This window comes from Molossus molossus, unplaced genomic scaffold, assembly GCF_014108415.1.
Source record: "Molossus molossus isolate mMolMol1 unplaced genomic scaffold, mMolMol1.p scaffold_m16_p_1, whole genome shotgun sequence".
Taxonomy (NCBI): domain Eukaryota; kingdom Metazoa; phylum Chordata; class Mammalia; order Chiroptera; family Molossidae; genus Molossus; species Molossus molossus.
The window spans coordinates 157,696,440-157,710,587 of NW_023425344.1; the positions used below are offsets into that span (position 1 = coordinate 157,696,440).

General features: G+C 46.9%; 3 protein-coding genes across 7 annotated transcripts; 1 reads left to right on the plus strand and 2 right to left on the minus strand.

Annotated features, from left to right (window-relative positions):
- The first annotated feature begins 3,791 nt into the window (after nucleotides 1-3,791).
- TSSK4 (testis specific serine kinase 4) lies at nucleotides 3,792-6,236 on the plus strand. Of its 2 annotated transcripts, none has more exons than XM_036242477.1 (4): nucleotides 3,792-4,236; nucleotides 4,585-4,799; nucleotides 5,163-5,523; nucleotides 5,956-6,236. In XM_036242477.1, exons 1-4 carry the CDS (start codon nucleotides 4,012-4,014, stop codon nucleotides 6,136-6,138), a joined length of 984 nt encoding a protein of 327 aa, XP_036098370.1. In that variant the 5' UTR covers nucleotides 3,792-4,011; the 3' UTR covers nucleotides 6,139-6,236. The 2 variants fall into 2 exon arrangements, with proteins under 2 accessions (XP_036098370.1, XP_036098359.1); XM_036242466.1 differs by having other exon boundaries at nucleotides 3,816-4,236; nucleotides 5,133-5,523; nucleotides 5,956-6,138.
- A 1,244-nt stretch (nucleotides 6,237-7,480) lies between these two features.
- CHMP4A (charged multivesicular body protein 4A) lies at nucleotides 7,481-11,372 on the minus strand. The gene is given in 6 exon segments (XM_036258256.1): nucleotides 7,481-7,839; nucleotides 8,232-8,367; nucleotides 8,533-8,647; nucleotides 9,081-9,463; nucleotides 9,466-9,491; nucleotides 11,345-11,372. Coding segments are annotated over 6 exon segments (747 nt in total). The 3' UTR covers nucleotides 7,481-7,780.
- A 95-nt stretch (nucleotides 11,373-11,467) lies between these two features.
- On the minus strand, nucleotides 11,468-14,113 carry LOC118627806 (magnesium-dependent phosphatase 1-like). 4 transcript variants are annotated; one of them, XM_036258277.1, is made up of 6 exons: nucleotides 13,339-14,113; nucleotides 13,162-13,222; nucleotides 12,981-13,091; nucleotides 12,366-12,473; nucleotides 12,173-12,268; nucleotides 11,468-12,091 (listed from the first exon to the last, which is right to left on the minus strand). In XM_036258277.1, the coding sequence occupies exons 1-6, from the start codon at nucleotides 13,466-13,468 to the stop codon at nucleotides 11,896-11,898; spliced, it is 702 nt and encodes a 233-aa protein (XP_036114170.1). In that variant the 5' UTR covers nucleotides 13,469-14,113; the 3' UTR covers nucleotides 11,468-11,895. The 4 variants fall into 4 exon arrangements, with proteins under 4 accessions (XP_036114170.1, XP_036114162.1, XP_036114157.1 ...); XM_036258262.1 differs by having other exon boundaries at nucleotides 11,892-12,091; nucleotides 12,183-12,268; XM_036258269.1 differs by lacking the exon at nucleotides 12,981-13,091 and having other exon boundaries at nucleotides 12,183-12,268.
- Between the last annotated feature and the right edge of the window lie 35 nt (nucleotides 14,114-14,148).

Sequence of the window (14,148 nt, forward strand, 5' to 3'; positions counted from 1 at the left end):
GCGAGGTCTGACGGAGAGGTACACAAAGAGCGTGGCTGCCCTTTTATTCGGTGCATTGGGCAGCCGGACGGGGTTATTGTTAATTGCAGGTAAAGAATCTTGCCATGCGTTTGTCTCACTTGTTTTTGTTCTTATTATCTATGTATAGGTGTTTGAACTTCTCTTAACTTAATATAGCAGGTTATTCTGCAGTAATATGGAAAAGTTTATCTTTGTGTCTCTCAGCTCTTATTTTAAGGGGATCTGCCTTTAGGGGCGTTCCACTGGAGATCAGACCCAGAGGTAGTGAGTTTCTTTTGGCCACCTGGGAACAACATGTAAGGAACCTGAAAGTCACCAGTGGCTTCTGGCCTGAAAAATCCTTCACTTACCTACATCTGCCCTCTCTGACCCAGCCCCTCTTCCAGCAGGAGGTGAGGTTCTAGGAAGTAGGGGGCTGCATTTTTTAGACAGTGAATTTTGTAATTAGAAAAGTAGTCTTTAAGTGACAACCACCGGTCTCTAAAGCCAGAAACCTAGGCCTCTTTCTCAGTTACTCCCCCCAACCTCCACGCCCTAGATCAATGCCACCAAGCTCTTCCTGCTTATTTCCTGAATATCTTCCAAACACCAGACCTCCATGGTTCAGGCCCATCTTGTCTCCTAAATGACCATGATAGCCACCTTGCTAGTCTCTTGGTCACCTTCCCCCTTAGATCCATTTCCACACTGCTGCTGCAATTTTTTTTTAAATCTTAAAGGTGTTATGCAACATTGATTCTCAAATCTTCGTGTGCATTAGATTGGGTGACTGGGCATCAGTCTTTTTTAACAAGCTCTGATTTAAAAAATTTATTTTCTCTCGTGTCAGTACTTTATTTCTGTGTAATGACAGGAAGCTGGCAAATACACTGTATTTAAAATCATCTTCGTCCCCCCACCCCCAAGCTAATCTGTTTAAACTCAAATACTTAAAAATTACAGCAGCAAAACAAAAACACGGAAAAACAGAAAACCAGATGGAGAAGGTAGCCTGGGCCAGTAGTGTCACTTGGTGTGGATTAAGCTCTGATTTTGATGCACCCCAAATCTGACCATGAGTACATAAGGTAAAGTAAAGTAAAAGGCACGTGAGTTCTCTCAGACCTGGATCTTAGTTATTATTTTTTTTGGTACATTCCCCTTCTGTAATCTTATCTTGCATTCATATTAAAATTCTTTTTTCTTTATTGATTTTAGAGAGAAACATCAATTTGTTGTTCACTTATTTATGCATTTATTAGTTGCTTCTTGTATGTGCCCTGATGGGAGATCAAACCTGCAACCTTGGTGTATCAGGATGATGCTCTAACCAACTGCTATGTGGCCAGGACTCAAATAGAAATTCTAAATGTCATGTTCTGTCAAGCCTGCAAGCCTTATGTGGTCCTTTCTGCCTAAACTGCCCAATCTACTATTTCCTACTTACCTGCCTAGAGACTTCTTTTGAACAGTTCAAGTGCCACCTTCTCTATAAAGCCTTCCCTTACATCTTCTTTCAGGCTTTGTTTGTAGTACTTTATCTCACTGTATTGTTTTACTTCTTATGTGTCTGTCTCCCTTGTTAATTGCTAACTTCTTACAGAAATTTATCCATCTTGGTATCCTCAGGACCTAGCAGTGCTTTTGTATATAGTAGGCAACTTACTACACATTCCTCGAATGAAGTGGTTACCCCTCCTCTCTACCCCCACCTCATCACAGTGTGCTCTGGACAACTGCTCATCTTGACAGATTGAGGATGTAGATCCAGTGTCCTACAGGACTTGGAGCCATCCTCCAGCTAGATCAATCAGGTTGTTAGTAAATTGGAATTTACCAATAGCCTATGGCATCATCTGCTGGAATTTTTTGTTTTATTTTGGGGGATGGAAGATATAAGACATCTCATTCTTCCCTTGTTTTTTAACTCTATGTGGCCCCTGCCCCTCTCCCCAAAGATTAAATCCAGACAGCCCCTCTATGATCACAATCTTGTCCTGTCATTCCATCAATTTGTTCTTCCCATTTCACTGAGACCTAGAACTGCTCCCCTTGCCCCTTTGGCTTTTTCTGTCTTGTTTTCCTAACCCATACAGTTTAGATTCTGCATTCCATCATTTGCAGTGTGTGTGTGTTTTAATTTTTAAAAAATTTGATTTTAGAGAGAGGAAGGGGGAGAAAAAGAGAAACATTGATCAGTTGCTTCCTGCACATGCCCCAACTGGGGATTGAACCCGCCACCTTCTGGTGTAGGGGATGGTGCTCCAACCAACTGAGCTACACCAGCCAGGGCCTTGCCTGTGTTCTTGATGCCTGCATTCTTTCATTGCAGCTGCCAAGCGAAACCTTAATCTTGGGTTAATTCATCTGTCAATATGCAAGCACCTATATCCAGGATGCTGAAAGAAGCTTAACACTGATGCGTTAAGATCGCATGTCTTAGGGTGGGGGTAGAGAGGGATAGATGGAGATGGAACAGGGTATAGAGGTGATAAATGGTGATGGAAAAGATAATGTGTCTCTAAATTGTGTTCTCCAACCTCAGTTGGGCCCTCGGTGCTGCCCAGTGATGCTGCCCAGTGATCCTGCCCATTTTCCATATCAGCTCTCTCCCATTATCCACAACCCATTTTCAAACCCCTTACTTCGTCCTGTCATTTGACCTCCCTCATAGCCTAGTGGGAGATGCAAGTAAGAAAAGCAATTACAAACACTACAGTAGGTGCTGTGACAGAGAAGTATTGGGTGGGAGCATCCAGGAGGCGGGAACATCTAATTTGGGCTTGAGCAGTCGGTAAAGTCTTCCTTAAAACAGCTCATCAGTTAAGTCCTAAAGGGAGAGTAGAAGTTTGCCAGAACAGAGGGAACAATGAAAGAAAAGCAGTTCTGTTTGTAGCAGTGTGTATGTTAGAAGGTAAAATTGGAGAGGTAGGCAGGGTCAGATCCTGAAGCCACATAAAAGAATTTGCACTTGATCCTGAGGAGAATGGGGACACATTAAATTGTTTAAATGGAAATAAAATCAAATGTATGCCTTGGACTGAAGGGTGAAGTACAGAGTTTAGGGTCATGGAAGGCAAAATAAGAATGCATTTCAAGGTTAAGAGATGGAGTCTACTTCTGCACCCCTTCAATCTGAGTGGCCATTGTAACCTTGAAATTGTCTTCACTCACATAAAGGTATGGAAGTGATGCTTTGTGATTTTAGAGTTAGCCTCAATAGGCCATGCAACTTGTGATTTTTTTCTCTCTTGAAATGCAGTGCCACTATGTGAGGGAACTCAGGCTAGTCTGCCAGATAATGAGACCATATGCAGCAGAAACAAATTATCCCAGCTGAGATGAGACCACCAGATGAACCCCCAACTAAGCCTAGCTCAATTAAAAAAAAAAAAAAAGTTGTTATATGTCCCAAAAGAACCAAGTATGAATTTTAAAGTTAGATTCTTTAGAACATTCTTCTACAATATCGTGCAATTCTCTTTACTATTCTCACACTCATGTTTTTCATGCTGGATTATAAAATCTAGGAGCACAGGGTCTGTTGTCTTCATTACTTATTTTATCCCAATACTCAGCACACTGCCTGGCATGTAGTAGGTACTCAAACATGAGAAGGGACCAAATCTATGAAGGGAGTCTCACCAGACTGCGAAGGTGCCTCCAGGAATGAATATGTTCCATACTGCACTTCATTCTCAAGCCTTGTGACCAATGGTGAATAGAAGGTGAATTGTGATGTGTTCGGAACATGGGACCTTAGGGAATTCCGTAACCAAGAGGAAAAAGATGTAACAACTAGTGGAGACAAAGAATTCCTTCTCCCTTTTTCCCCCTCCAAGTTCCCAGTGGAGAGCTAAACCCAGCATCTCAGAGCTGTGACTACACAGTCAAGCATTTGTAGACTAACTTCACTTTGGTACCATATCCCTCAGTGGCTCAAGGTGTTGGCTTTCTGAGTAGACAGGCTTTTAAGTAGCAAAGCTCCCTGCTTTCAGTAAGCTCAGCACCATGGGGAAGGGAGACACGCAGGAGGTAGCACAACCCCCCACAGCCAACCGCTTTGTCATGGAGGAGTACGGTTATGAGGTGGGCAAGAGCATTGGCAATGGCTCCTATGGGACAGTTTACGAGGCTTACAGCAGAAAGCAGAAGGTCATGGTGGCTGTCAAGATCATCTCAAAGAAGAAGGCTTCTGAGGACTATCTTAACAGGTTCCTGCCCCGTGAGATACAGGTTGGAAAGGGGACTGGAAGAGGGAACTGGTACCAAGCTGCTTAGGCTTCTCAGAAAGGGTATGGTTAGGAGGGGGTGGGGCCAGAAACCCCCAAACCAGAACTGAATGTCTCAGTATACAGTTAGGAAAATTACTTGATATAAATTTAGCCTCTTTCCACCCACCCACCCATTCACCTCCAGCCCTTCAAAAGGTATATAGCACAGCGTTTCCCCACAGGCCACCAGTCCTCTCGGGGTTGATCCTATTGCAAAGTTCTATGAAGTAGCACTCAGAGAGTAGGGGGGCTAGCAGCACATCCAGGATTTTCCCTTCTCAGGTTTGATGGGTTCCTCTTCTGGGGCCAGGTAATGAAGGTTCTGCGGCACAAGTACCTCATCAACTTCTATCAGGCCATCGAGACCACATCCCGAGTGTACATAATTCTGGAGCTGGCTCAGGGTGGTGACGTCCTTGAATGGATCCAGTGCTATGGGGCCTGCTCTGAGCCCCTTGCTGGCAAATGGTTCTCCCAGATAACCCTGGGTATCGCCTACCTGCATAGCAAGGGCATTGTGCACCGGTGAGTGTGCTGCCACCCAGACTGGGGCCATTAGGCTCTCAAGGGGGTTTTATGTACATCTCCCATTTCCTGTCCTGTTTGCCTCCTTTGACTTCCCTCCTCAGTATCTAGGCCCATTCATCCACCCAGTTAGCAGAGCACTTTATGAAAAGGTGAGCTCCCATGGGTCCTCAGGTACCATCCTCTTTCTCTTTGGGCTCTGCTCACAATGCCATAGCTTTCCTTCTTCTCTACCTTGTATTCTCACAATGGCACCTCTCCCACTACGCCTTTCCTCATCTCTAGCCTCTGACCCTTGGCCCTTCAGCTCTGGGTCTAATACTAAGCCCTCTTCCTGACCCCCAGCCTTTCTGCTTCTGGTAGTGACTTAAAGTTGGAGAACCTATTGCTGGACAAGCAGGAGAACGTGAAGATATCAGACTTTGGCTTCGCCAAGATAGTGCCTTCTAACCATAATGTGCGTAATAGCCCTTCCCACCAAATGAACTGCTTTACTCACCTCAGCAAGACCTACTGTGGCAGCTTTGCTTATGCCTGCCCAGAGATCTTGTTAGGCTTGCCCTACAACCCTTTCCTGTCTGACACCTGGAGCATGGGCGTCATCCTCTACACTCTAGTGGTTGCCCGTCTGCCCTTTGATGACACTAATCTCAAGAAGCTGCTGAAGGAGACTCGGAAGGAGGTCACTTTTCCACCCAACTTGACCATCTCCCAGGAGTGCAAGGTACTGGTTCCCCTAATAGGACCGAGGACTCAGGGATGACTCACAGGAAGGGAATCCAATCTAGGCCTCCCAATCCTGGACAAGGCTCTTCCTTAGCAGAGCCACCTCACACTCTAGCCCCAGACCTAGAATAGTGGGAAGGGCGTAAAGGGCCAACCACTGAGCTCCACACCTTAAATGTGAGTGGTGAGCAGGATTCATCTTTATCTTTTTAGGCTAGAAGGGGATTATGCAAGGGATTCCCCCAAGGAATCCATACTTCTCTTCCCCTCCAGGGAGTTAAAGGCCTGGCTCTTCAGGAGAAAATCAGGGCCACACCCCTTCCATCAGAGTGGTGTGATGGGCTATCCTCATTCTTTCTTAGGTCTCCTGTTCATTATCTGTGTGGCACAATGGGAGGCTCAGCCAAGACCTCTCTCTCCCCTGCCTTAGAATATGATCTTCCAGACACTACGCCAAGCCCCCAAGCGTGCCACCATCCTGGACATTATCAAGGATCCCTGGGTGCTCAAGTTCCAGCCTGAGCAAGCCACCCATGAGATCAGGTTGCTTGAGAACATGTGCCAGCCGCCCAGCACAGCAAACCGTCACCAATCCGTGGAAATCAATACCTGAAAGTGGCTGAGGTGTGTTGAGAGGAGCAAAGCAGGAGGAGTCTGGGGCTAAAAATCTTTTATATCAAAAATAAATCTAGTTCTGACTTAGTTTCATCAGCTGGGGTCAAAGACATTCTTTCCTAAGGGGAACCTTAGCAAGGAAGACTGCTAAGGGTAAAAGGTGGATTTCTGCCCAGAGCCTGTGACCAGTAATCTTGACAGCTCTTTTTTTTTTTCTTAAAGAATTTTTTTTTATTGTTTTTTTTTTTTGTTGTTGTTGTTTTGGTGGTACATGCCCCTAGCGGGAACCGAACCCGGGACTCTCTGGCCCGCAGGCTGATGCTCAACCACTGAGCCAAACTGGCCAGGGTGATCTTGACAGCTCTTAAGTCCACATTGTCATTCACAGTGTAGTTCATATGTGGCTCTCGGGGGAGGGGGTGCTCCGATGAACACCTGCTTTAGGGAAGCTTCATTATTCTAAGTACATATTCATTATTCTACATCTCTTTGCACTTTACTTATTTATTTATTTTTATCCTCACCTGAAGACATTTTTCCATTTTTTAAATTCAGATAGAATGGGAGGGAGAGAGGAAGAGAGAGAAACATCAACGTGAAAGGGACACATCGAGTGGCTGCCACCTGCACGACCCAACCAGGGCCAGGGATAAACTGCAACCGAGGTACGTGCCCTTAGCGGGAACCAAACCCGGGTCTCTCTGGACCACGACGTTCTAACCACTGAGCCAAACTGGCCAGGGACTCTCTTTGCACTTTAAATGTTCAAGTCACAGGGTAGAGGCCCTGGTGCTCTGTTTGGTCATGGCTCTGTCTCTGTCTCTAGTAATGGACAGCACTATTTGTTCTTTTAGAAATGGGTATGAGGATATGTGAAGTATCATCATTCCTTCTCACTCCTCTAAATTCACTATTGAAATAATCCTAGTGACTCACAGCCCCTCACACTATTGCTCCTAGACACAGAAGTGACAGTTCAAACCAAGTCTACTAACTATGGGTTCTGGATAAAGGAAAGCTACTTGTCCCTTTGTCCCTGTAGTCTCCCTCCCTGTCCTTGAAAATGGGCTTTGCAAAAGGAAAATGGGTAGTAAATCATGGGGCTGTTGTGGCAGAGGCTGACCGGGGAAAGGTGTTGAGGAAAGATATAGAGACAGCTCCAGTTCTAAGATAATAGATGGCAGTTTCCTCAACCTCAGTACTAGGCAATTCTAGGACAAACCAACTTGAAAGATGAACCTAGTAGGTAAGATACTGGAATCATTTGTTCTGTGTTCCAATGCCCCTTCATTATTCCTGTTGTTATTCATTGCCTGAAGCAAAGCTCCAAGGACCAGGGGAAGAGTTTCAGGTATAGACAAGGCAGTATAAGCACTAGGGTTCCATCTATCCAATTTTATTGAGAACAAGGGCACTGTAACTGCTGTCAAAGAGAAGGGAGCTCAGGGGATCCTCCTGCACCAAGATCCTTCTTCAGAGTTGAGTCAGGGATGGAAAGGCAACAGGCCCTTTCTCAGGCAGGGCTATACCACCACCCTGAGCAGGGCCTCCCAAAAAGGCTATGTTCCTTTAGCTCAGCACTTTGCACTTAAGGAAAAGAGACCAACGAAGGCAGCATCAGGAAGATAAGCCCAGACTCATCAGGATACCAACTCAGCCAACTGCTTTAGTGCTTCTTCATCTTCATCTGCTCTGGGAACTTTGGGGACAAGGATACCCAGAGAAAGATGTGTTAAAGCCTCAGCACCTTCCAACCACCCCTTGCTACAACACTTACAACCTGCTGAATTATCTCTCCCCGGCAAAGAACCTAAAGGTGTGGTCCTTCTGCTTGTTGGGCTGCTGCTAATCCCGTATCTGTGCTAATTTAAAAAGGTATCTGTTGCTCCCACCATCTGCAGCCCTAGACCAGAATACACAGTGTGCTGAGTGGAGCGCAGGCTAGATTTCCCTTATGCAGCCAACAACCTGTGCAACTTCAGCAGCAGTCCTTTCCGCCTGGTTCCTTTGAGGCAGGATGGATGAGGAACAATCTTTCCCCATATCTCCCACCCTCTCAAGTCCTTGAGACATCAGAACAGCCCTGGGTACCTGGCCCTGCAGGCAGATGTGTAGAGGGTACACTGGGCAGTTTGAAAGGGGGTTCTTCCTCCTTGTCACCCACGTGTCACAATTCCTGGGCCAATTCCTCCTGCTCCAACTCCTCTAGCTCCTCCAACAGTTCATCCTGGACAGTGGATGACAAGATTTCAAGATGAAGAAAGGAATCTTCTGCTTCTAAACACATCACTTTTGGAGTTTCCCCCTAAACTTGCCCCACCATGCTCTTGAGCATTGCTTTTGGCTGGTCCCATGCTTTCTCCAAGACTTCCAACCCCTCCCCCCCAGTCACCTCATCCACATCATCTCCAAAGCCCACAGGCCGAGAAATGGCATCAGAGATCTCCTGGGCCACCTCCTGTTGTTCTGTGATGTTGGCCATCAGTTCATTCACCTTGTCAATGTCCCTGAGAAGATATATAGCCAAGAAATCAGGCAACTACCTTCCTGACTTTCTCATCTCACATGAATGAAGCCCCTTGTCTGTGGCCTCAGACTAAATCCATGGCTACCAGGTATAAGAAGAGATCCCTGAAAATTTGTAAGTAAGTCGGGGCTGAGAAATGGCAAGAATCCACACTGGGTGTGTGTGTGTGTTGGCGGTAGATTGCACTCCTTTCTCTGAAGAATCTTTAAAATTTAGGAAAATAATCTTCCTTGATAGAATGCCCTAGCCAGAAAAGAGATATTCTTACAGGAAACAAGGAGGCTGATGGAGGTCCAGCCATCATAGATGTCTATACTGTAAACTCATGTTCTGAGAGGTTTTAAGATCCAAAGTACAATACCAAGCTACTCTCCCCAGTGCCTGGGCCCCCTCCACCTCTCCCCCATACCCACATGTCCTAGTAGGCTTTCTTCATGCCGTGGACAGCAAGCTCCATGGTGCGAAGCACTTCTGTATTGGTGATAGCATTCTCAATGGCCTCACGCTGAGACTCCAGGGTGGACAATGTCCCATCAGTTTGTGCCAGCCGCTGTTCTAATCTTTTCTTCCTCCGCAAAGCCTGTAGGGCAGCTGACCCAGCCCACACCTTGAACATCAGAGCCAGAGCCCCTGCTTCCCACCTGGGTCCTCCCTTTTGGCACCTTTCCCCTATCACTCTCTTATTCTTGGCCCCATGCTTCTTGGCTGTTTGTAGCTCCTGTTGAATCTTCTGCTCCAGAAACTCCTGTTTCTTGATCAGTATCTTCTCCGTCTCCTTTAGTTTCTGTATGGCCTCTTTTCAGGGGTCGGCCCTTTCTCCTTCCCTGGAGTCCAATGGAGAAGGACCATATTGTGTGAAGGAAAAAAAATTAACCACCAATCATAGAGTGTACAGTATGTACTAGGCATTTGACTGTGTTATTTTAATCCCAAAATGACTCTATGATGAATGTACTATCTTCACTTTACAAATGTGAAAACAGACACAAAGATACTAAAATTTGTCTAAAATCACAGCTAGTAATTGAAATGTATGACTTCCAAAGCCAGTATTCTTTCGCTATCCAAGCTGCCTTTCAAGTCATTTCCAGTCTTTTAAAAAAATTTAGACTTTCTTTAAAAAAAAATTTTTTTTTTCTTTATTGATTTTTAGAGAGAGGAAAGGAGAGGGAGAGAGAGATAGAAGCATCAATGAGAGAGAACATCAATTGGCAGCCTTCTGCATGCCCCTCACTGGGGATTGGGCCCACAACCTGGACTTGTGCCCTGACCAGGAATCAAACTGGTGACTCTTCTTGGTGCATGGGTCGATGCTCAATCACTGAGCCACACTGGCTGGGCCCAGACTTTATTTTTTAGGGCGGTTTTAGGTTCACATCAACATTGAGTGGCCTGGCTGGTTTGGCTCAGCGGTTAGAGCGCCGACCCTCGGACCAATGAGTTTTGGGTTCAATGATGGTTAAGGGCATGTACCTCGGTTGTGGTTCCACCCCATCCTTGGTTGTGTCGTGCAGTGCAGGAGGCAACCAGTCGATGTGGCTCTATCACATCTACGTTTCTCTCTGTCTCTCTCTCTCTTCCTTACTCGCACTCTATCTGATAGTAAGTAAAAAATATCCTCGGGTGAGGGATTAAAAACACACACACACACACAAAAACACTGAGTGAAAGGTACAGAGATTTTTGCATATGCCCCCTGAACCCATATATGCACAGCCTCCCCATTATCACATTGCCCACCAGAATTCCGTCACTTTTTATAATCACTGTTCCACTTGCTATCCTAGGTCCGGACACCACAGGTTCAAATTGAATGAAGTACAGGGGCTAGAGAATAAAACAATGTGATCTCAACTTTTCTTTCATCTTCTACACTTTGAAGTTATTTCCCTCTGTCCCCCAAATCTGATGGCCCTTTTCTGCTTAAAACACTTCCATACTCTCTACCGCCTACAGGATAAATCCAAACTTTAAAAATGAGACACACAAGGTCCTTCTGGCCCTTGTTTACCCCTCCAACTACACTTCTACTTTCTTCCTTTCCTTCAGTGCACACACACATTCATGGGGCAACAAAAACTACTCTTTCCCCTAAATATAACCATTCTCGGTCCAGCCTCTGTTTTGCACACAGTTACCCTTTCCTGGGGTATCTCAATTCTCCACCTGGCATACTTCTAGCCTGTGGACCCCCGACGCCTGTTTCTTCAGTGCTCCTCTGGTTTTCATGAACATCACCATATAGTGCTACACTGTATCATATCGTAAATGCCAGTTTTTGCTGTCTGCCCCCATCAGATAGGAGCTTTGAGAAGGCCCCTTTCTTCGTCTCCTCAGATTCCCTCTTGCCCAGCATCAAGAGAGCACCAAAAGTTTGGGAAGAACTGGAAACTGGTCGCCCAAACCTAAACAGGGGGAGCCAGCAGATCTGCCACGTCCTCCACCCGCGTCCGTTCCGGAGCCTCGAGCACTTCTTTCCCGGGTGGCGGAAGGAAGGCAGACAGAGCCTGGTTCCCTGACAGGGTGGGGCCTCCTGGCACTGAAGGCCTTGCTGGCCCATCACCAGGATTTTCGGGAAAGACTGTCTCCGGTGTTTCTTCCCGCCCAGGGTCGTGGTCTCCCCCAACCCGCTGGGGGCAGCGCCTCCCAGCCGGGGACCAGTATCACCGGTGCTCACCCCTCCCGAAGTCGGCGAGACCACTCATCACGACCCTGGCCTCTCCCGCCTCTGCCCCGCCCCCCGGCGCCCTGCACACTTCCGCCTTGTTCCTGGGAGAGTTCATATTATCACTCAGAGACTGGCCTGGCCAATCCCTTCTTGGAGCACCTTGGTGACATCATCAACAGGCGCTAAGGAGGCCACTTCTAGCACGTGACTCGAGCCATCACCCCACACACTCCTTTTAAAGCTGCCGCTTCACTTTAAGAGTATAAAGAGGCCGCTCCCACATTGCCCTCAAAGTCTGTTTTCTGGAAGGAGATGTGCAGGGTAATGAACGCTGCTAACCAGGGCCATTGGAAGATTTGGTTCATGCCCTTGACAACTCACAGGAGAGGGTGTTGGGATGAGGCAAGCACAAAGAGATCACAGTCCTGACAGTCTGGGTTTGCCACAAGTTTGGAAGGCAGAACTCTAATGCCTTACGCTCTGGTCTTGGCAACTCTGGACAGCCAACACTGATTCACACTCGAGAAAAACAACTCCACACTGTGGGTACGATTTCTCTGTCACACATAAATACATTTTAATAATTTGCACATGCACCTGAAAATGCCTTCCTGTTTCCCTTTAGTTTTATGCCTCACATGAGACTCATCGACAGGACTGGACCTCAGGGTCCACCGTGGGCCTTTGCAAATGTCTCTAATCCTTGATTTAGGGTTTGAAGACTCATTCCATTCTGGACATGAATGCAGGTAACCCCTAGAAAGAAAAGAGAGATCATTTGATACCTAACTCCTCCTAGGAACACTTTCTCCCCCTTTCCCAAGTGGTTGTTCTCACCACGCAGTACCCAGTTTGCTGACATCTACAATATTCCGCTTCTCATCATCAAAGAAGATCATCTGGGAGAAAGGAACTCCAGTCTTCTGCCGCAGCCTGTGCAAGACAGGGCAAGGGGTAACCACGCTGGCTTCTTAGCTCCTCGTCTCTCCGCTCTTCTCTCCCCCTGCTTCTGCTCTCATCTCCCTCGTACCTCTCAAAGTGTGTGACCTTGCTGCCTGGATAGATTTCCCGCTGAACAAAATATCTGACAAGGTCAAAGAGCTCCAGTAGCTGGTTGGCCCCTTCAATTTCACCTGTCCTGCAAAAAGGTGTAGTAGATGGGGTCAGGAGAGTGGAGGGCCAGAGCTGCACGTGAAGTTATGTATAACCAGGAGGAAATCAACTTGCTATTTTTCCAGGATGGATGGATATGCTTCCTGAGCCCTTATTTTACTCCATAGCCTTCCTGTCTGACACAGGTGGCGCTGAGCTAATGTTTAATAAATAAAAGGCACAGTAAGCCATAATTTTAAAAATGTACAATAGAGGGTGTCAATGGGGGAAAAGAAACATCTGTAACAAAAATAAATTTAAAAAATAAAAATAAGCTCTGGCCGGTTTGGCTCAGCAGTTGGAGAGTTGGCTTGTGGACCAGAAAGGCCCGGGTTTGGTTCCTGCTAAGGGCATGTACCAAAATAATAATAAGAAATGTATAATACTTGCAAATTTGCACTAAAACTTTGTAAACAAGGGATTACACGAGAAGTCTCACGCATGCATCTGTCAACGTTAGGCTGACAGTTTTTTCCCCATTCGCTTTTCTTACCTTGAAGCGGCTGCGATGGGCACCCCAAGGCCCTGAAATTGGTCCAGGACCTCGGGCACCTCTGGGTATAGTCGGATGGTCTGACCTTGCCTATCTCGTATGATTCCATCACTGGAGAAGCAAGAGTGCGCTCAGCTCCGGCCCGACACCCTGGCCCCAGTCCTCCCCAGCCTGGCCTCACCTGCTCTTGTGGAATGGGGGATCTACGTGTGTGTCCACCCAGAATGGCCAGAGCGTGTAATCTGCGCCAGGAAGGAAGAGGAGGGTTCAGCTTGGAGGGGTCAGAGCCTCGAGAGATGCAGCTGGGGTTTGGACAAGGAGAATGCCCTACGAAACTCTCCTCGGTAGGGTCCCTTACCCAGATCGAAGACGGCGAGCCTCGGGAGCTGCGCCATCACCAGCGCCGCAAGCTGAGTGCACAGCCCACAGAGGCGGGGCTTTCTCCAGAGCCATAGAGGCTCTATACCGGCGGCAGCCTTTGCAGTCATCACGCCAGGCTGTGGTGGTCAGCCCTGAGACCACGCAAGAGCGCCATCTGATGGTGGAGGGGGAAAAGACTACAGCAAGTGCCAACGCGACAGTACACAGAACCACAGTGGTCTCCTAGTTTCTCCTTTCCTTACTGCTCTACTTCACTCAGCCTCCCCAGATTCTGCTAGAGACGCCAGGGAAAGGAGTATCTTTCTTCTGGCATCCGCCTATCATTCATCTTACCAACCAAGACCTAAATGACCCATCATAGCTTGTGTCACTCCTCACTCAACTTTTGTTCCTATCAGCGTCTTTCCATAGTATAGAGCCCTTGGCAATATTCCAGCCATAAACAATGTGGTATCTGTAAAACCCTTCAAGTCTTTCTCAAATTAGGCCCAAATGTCCAGTAGGGAGAGAATTCACTTTCCTGGTTTCTACCACCCATGCCAGTAGTATGATGGTAGATGTATAACAACAAGTTTGAATGGAGGGACCGATATGCATTGTTTTGCCAGTTTCTAGAAATATTCCTACCATTGCCAATTTCAAGCTACCAACATGAAATTACTTAACATGGGGTTGGAAAGAGATGCCAGTAACTAGCTCTCATGAACTGGTAAGAGCTGGCTCCAGTACACCACCGCCACCGAGAGTCTGATCATTCTAAGTCTGCACATTCCCTTCCATTGTCCTA

Bases quoted from the DNA above. Each gene is read 5' to 3' on its own strand.
- LOC118627806 (XM_036258277.1), bottom strand. From the start codon at position 13,468: ATGACTGCAAAGGCTGCCGCCGGTATAGAGCCTCTATGGCTCTGGAGA. The intron at 13,092-13,161 runs GTGAGGCCAGGC...TTGCTTCTCCAG, and splicing joins CCCCCATTCCACAAGAGCAG to TGATGGAATCATACGAGATA. The intron at 12,474-12,980 runs GTAAGAAAAGCG...ACCTTTTTGCAG, and splicing joins CCCATCGCAGCCGCTTCAAG to GACAGGTGAAATTGAAGGGG.
- TSSK4 (XM_036242466.1), top strand. From the start codon at position 4,012: ATGGGGAAGGGAGACACGCAGGAGGTAGCACAACCCCCCACAGCCAAC. The intron at 4,237-4,584 runs GTTGGAAAGGGG...TTCTGGGGCCAG, and splicing joins TCCTGCCCCGTGAGATACAG to GTAATGAAGGTTCTGCGGCA. The intron at 4,800-5,132 runs GTGAGTGTGCTG...CTAAGCCCTCTT, and splicing joins AGCAAGGGCATTGTGCACCG to CCTGACCCCCAGCCTTTCTG.